The 4179-nt window shown below is 43.5% G+C and overlaps 1 protein-coding gene across 1 annotated transcript; it reads left to right on the top strand.

Moving 5' to 3' along the window:
• The first annotated feature begins 991 nt into the window (after positions 1 to 991).
• On the top strand, positions 992 to 1993 carry LOC141632215 (uncharacterized). Its single transcript, XM_074444778.1, has 2 exons — positions 992 to 1323; positions 1384 to 1993. The coding sequence occupies exons 1-2, from the start codon at positions 992 to 994 to the stop codon at positions 1991 to 1993; spliced, it is 942 nt and encodes a 313-aa protein (XP_074300879.1).
• The last annotated feature ends 2186 nt before the right edge of the window (positions 1994 to 4179 follow it).

The following is a 4179-nucleotide window of genomic DNA, read 5'->3' as shown; positions in this document are numbered from 1 at the left end:
AGTGCTTTGCTCTTCAAGGGCAAGGTGCACCGAGGGTCTCCTACCAACGTCATGAGTCCTTCTACCGCGCCTTCCCTAACTAAGACCCAAAACTTTAATATGCGGGGCAACCATTGGATCCCAAGTATCAACAACCTTAATATATGCCACAACCAAAGCCCGACAATTCTAGGCAATACAATCAAAACCAAGGCCAAGGCTCGAACTACCGAGGCCAAAGGCAACATGACAATCCAAACTACCTCCCACCTCATCAAAGAGACAACTACCTCAACCAAAACCAAAACCCTCCATACGAACAACAAGGCTACCAATCAAACCAACAATCTCAACAACCATTCAACCAACAACAAGGATACCAAAAAGGGTATCAACAACAACAAAATTCCTACCAACCTCCACAAAATCAACAACAATACATAGAACCACCCAACCCCACCTCTTCTCTTGAGAAATTGTTAAGGGAAATGGATGCCAAGGTTGACAATCAATTCAAGAGTTTGAAGACCAAACTTTCAAATGTACAAGCACATCAAAGGACATTTGATTCATATATGGCCGACCAAAACCCCTCTTCTTCACAAAGGGCTCCTCACTCATTGCCTCCTCAAGGCTTTCATCCTAGAGATGGACCACCACCACACCAACAAGCTCATGTGGTAACCTTGAGGAGTGGGAAAGACTTGGAGGACCCTTACAAGGATTATGAATAAAATAGAAAGAGAGATGTCATGAGAGATGGCGAGGAGAGTCCACCTCCCTCACCATCAAGTAGACTGGACAATACTAAGAAGGGGAAGGTAAGTGACTATGTTAAAGATGATGAAAACTTTGTTTTGGAGGAAATAGTGATTGAAAGAGACCAAGAAAGAGTGGTTGAAAGAGACCAAGAGAAAGGAAAAGAAGCAAATAAAGTAGCTAACACCAAGCAAGCCTAAACTCCCGAAAAGGCCATTAACCTCCCATCCCATTTCCTAATAGAAGTAGAGTCATGAATGAGGAGAGGAAGTTCTCCAAATTCTTGGACATGTTGAAGAAGCTTGAAGTTTCATTACCTTTCACTGAGGTAGTGACACAAATGCCGCTCTACACAAAATTCTTGAAGGATGTGTTGACCAAGAACAGAAGCATCGGAGGAGATGGTTTAGTTTCTTTTAGAGGGGAATGTAGTGCAATCTTACTCAATCCCATGCCGGAGAAACTACAAGATCCGGGTAGTTTTTCCATCCCTTGCACGGTGGGCAATGTGAGCATTAAGAGGGCACTATGTGATCTTGGTACTAGTGTTAGCATTTTACCTCTTCCCATTGCAAGGAAAGTTGGGTTACATGACATGATTCCCACATCTATGATACTACAACTGGCCGATAGGTCGGTATAAAGACTGGTGGGTGTTATTGAGGATGTGCCGGTTAAGGTTGGCAACTTCTACATTCCAGCGGATTTCGTTGTATTTGATATTCCGGAGGATCAACAAACGCCTATTATACTAGGAAGACCATTCCTAGCAACCGTAGATGTTTATATTAGTGTCGAGGAAGGGAAACTCACCTTCAAGGTGGGAGGAAATGTAGTTGACTTCTCTTTGATCGGAGCCATGTCACAACCTATGTTTGAAACTGTATACTCTATAGACATGTTGGAAGAAGCTATTGAAGAAGCTAAGGACAAGTGCTCGAAGGAGAATTTGGAGGAAGATTATGAAGCTTTACCACCTATTTTGGATGAAGTTGAGGGTTCGAACCCTCCTAAGGTAGACCTCAAACCTTTCCCCCCTTCCCTTGACTATGCCTATGTCGATAAGGCACACTCCTTCCCCGTGATCATCAATGCGGACCTAACGGCATTCCAAAAAGAAAAACTTTTGAAAGTTCTTAAGGAAAACAAGAAAGCCATTGGGTATAGATTGATGACCTCACGGGAATCAATCCCTGAGTGTGCATGCATCGCATCACACTCGAGGATGGATTCACTCCTTCCGCCCAGCCTATGAGAAGGTTAAATGAAAAATTTAAGGAGGTGGTAAGGAAGGAGGTTGACAAGTTGCTTGAGGCCGGAATTATCTACTGCATTTCCGGGAGCGATTGGGTTAGCCCGGTTCAAATCGTCCCAAAAAAGGGCGGTATGACTGTGGTTGAGAATGAGGATGGTCAAATCATCTCCACCCGACCGGTCATGGGATGGAGAATGTGTATTGATTATAGGAAGCTTAATTCCGCCTCAATCAAAGATCATTTCCCCTTACCATTCATTGAACAAATGCTCGAAAGACTTGCAAACCATGAGTATTTTTGCTTTATTGACGGGTATTCCGGGTTTTTCCAAATACCCATTCACCCGTATGATCAAGCAAATACTACCTTTACTTGTCCTTACGGTGTCTTCGCATATCGGAGAATGCCGTTTGGCCTTTGCAATGCTCCCGGGACATTTCAACGGGCCATGATGTCTATCTTTTCCGAGTATATTGAGTAGTCTATGGAGGTGTTTATGGATGAATTTAGTGTCCATGGCACCTCATTTGATGATTGCTTAAAGAATCTCTCCCTTGTGCTCCAAACATGCATCCGATACAATTTAAAATTGAATTGGGAGAAGTGCCATTTTATGGTACAAAAGGGAGTGGTTCTAGGACATGTTATTTCTAAGAAAAAGATCCAAGTGGACAAAGCAAAAGTAGAGGTGATTGAGAAACTTCCCCCACCCACAAATGTCAAGGGTGTGAGGAGTTTCTTAGGCCACACGGGGTTTTACCGACGGTTTATCAAAGATTTTGCAAAAATCGCTAAACCCCTCACCTCACTTTTGGCTAAGGACACTCCCTTCATATTTGATCAATCTTGTGTTTACAGTTTTTGTAGGCTCATGCAGGTCTTGATATCGGCTCCAATTGTGCAACCACCCAATTGGGACTTCCCCTTCGAATTGATGTGTGATGCAAGTGACTTTGCATTACGGGCGGTCTTTGGTCAAAGACAAGACAAGAAGCTCCTTGTGATAACATACATAAGCAAGACACTAGACAATGCTCAATGGAATTACACCAGCACGGAAAAAGAGATGTTGGCGGTGGTGTATGCTTTTGAGAAGTTCCGGCCTTACCTCTTATGTTCCAAAGTCATTATTTACACGGATCACACTGCCATCAAGTAACTTATGGTCGAGAAGGATGCTAAACCGAGATTGATCTGTTGGGTATTATTGTTGCAAGAGTTTGATGTCACAATCAAGGATAAACCGGGATCCGAGAATCTTGTTGCGGATCACCTATCAAGGTTGACTAGAGAATCCTGAGGGGATGTTGATGATGGAATCCCCATTGATGAGTGGTTGCCCGATGACTCTATCTTAGTTATCACGCACTCCGACCCTTGATATGCGGATATTGCCAACTATTTGAGCTCTAACTTTTTCCCGGAAGAACTTGACAACCAAGCTAGGAAGAAGTTGAGATATGAGTCTCAGAGATATGTGTGGGAAGATCCCTTCCTATATAGAAGATGTAATGATGGGATTTATCGAAGATGTGTCACTCAAGAAGAAGGTCAAGCAATCCTCCAAGCTTGCCCTGCTACAACATATGGAGGGCATTTGTCCACATCTAGGACCCAAGCCCGGGTCCTTCATTGTGGATTCTATTGGCCCTCTCTATTCAAGGATGCTTATGATATGGTTTACTCATGTAACTCTTGCCAAATAAGAGGCAATATTGGAAGGTGCAACGAAATGCCTTTGAACAATATTTTGGAAGTAGAGCTCTTTGATGTATGGGGTGTGGATTTTATGGGACCGTTTCCATCATCATTTGGCAACCAATACATATTGGTTGTGGTGGATTACGTGTCCAAATGGATAGAAGCTATAGCCGCCCCTACCAATGATTCAAGAGTTGTGACCAAGCTATTCAAGGACTACATATTCCCCCGTCTTGGAGTGCCTCGGGCCTTTATAAGTGATGGTGGGTCACATTTCATTAACCGCACCATCTACTCTTTACTCAAAAAGTACGGCGTCCGACACAAAGTAGCTCTTGCCTACCACCCCAAACCAACGGGCAAGTGGAAGTATCAAATCAACAAATCAAGGCTATTTTGGAGCGGGTTGTGAACAAGTCTAGAAGGGATTGGAGCACCAAAGTCAATGACGTGCTATGTGCTCTAAGAACTGCTTACAATACCC

Source organism: Silene latifolia, chromosome Y (genome assembly GCF_048544455.1).
Source record: "Silene latifolia isolate original U9 population chromosome Y, ASM4854445v1, whole genome shotgun sequence".
NCBI classification, from domain to species: Eukaryota; Viridiplantae; Streptophyta; class Magnoliopsida; order Caryophyllales; family Caryophyllaceae; genus Silene; species Silene latifolia.
Note: the sequence above shows the minus strand (reverse complement) of the source record. Positions and strands in the feature narration are given on the sequence as shown.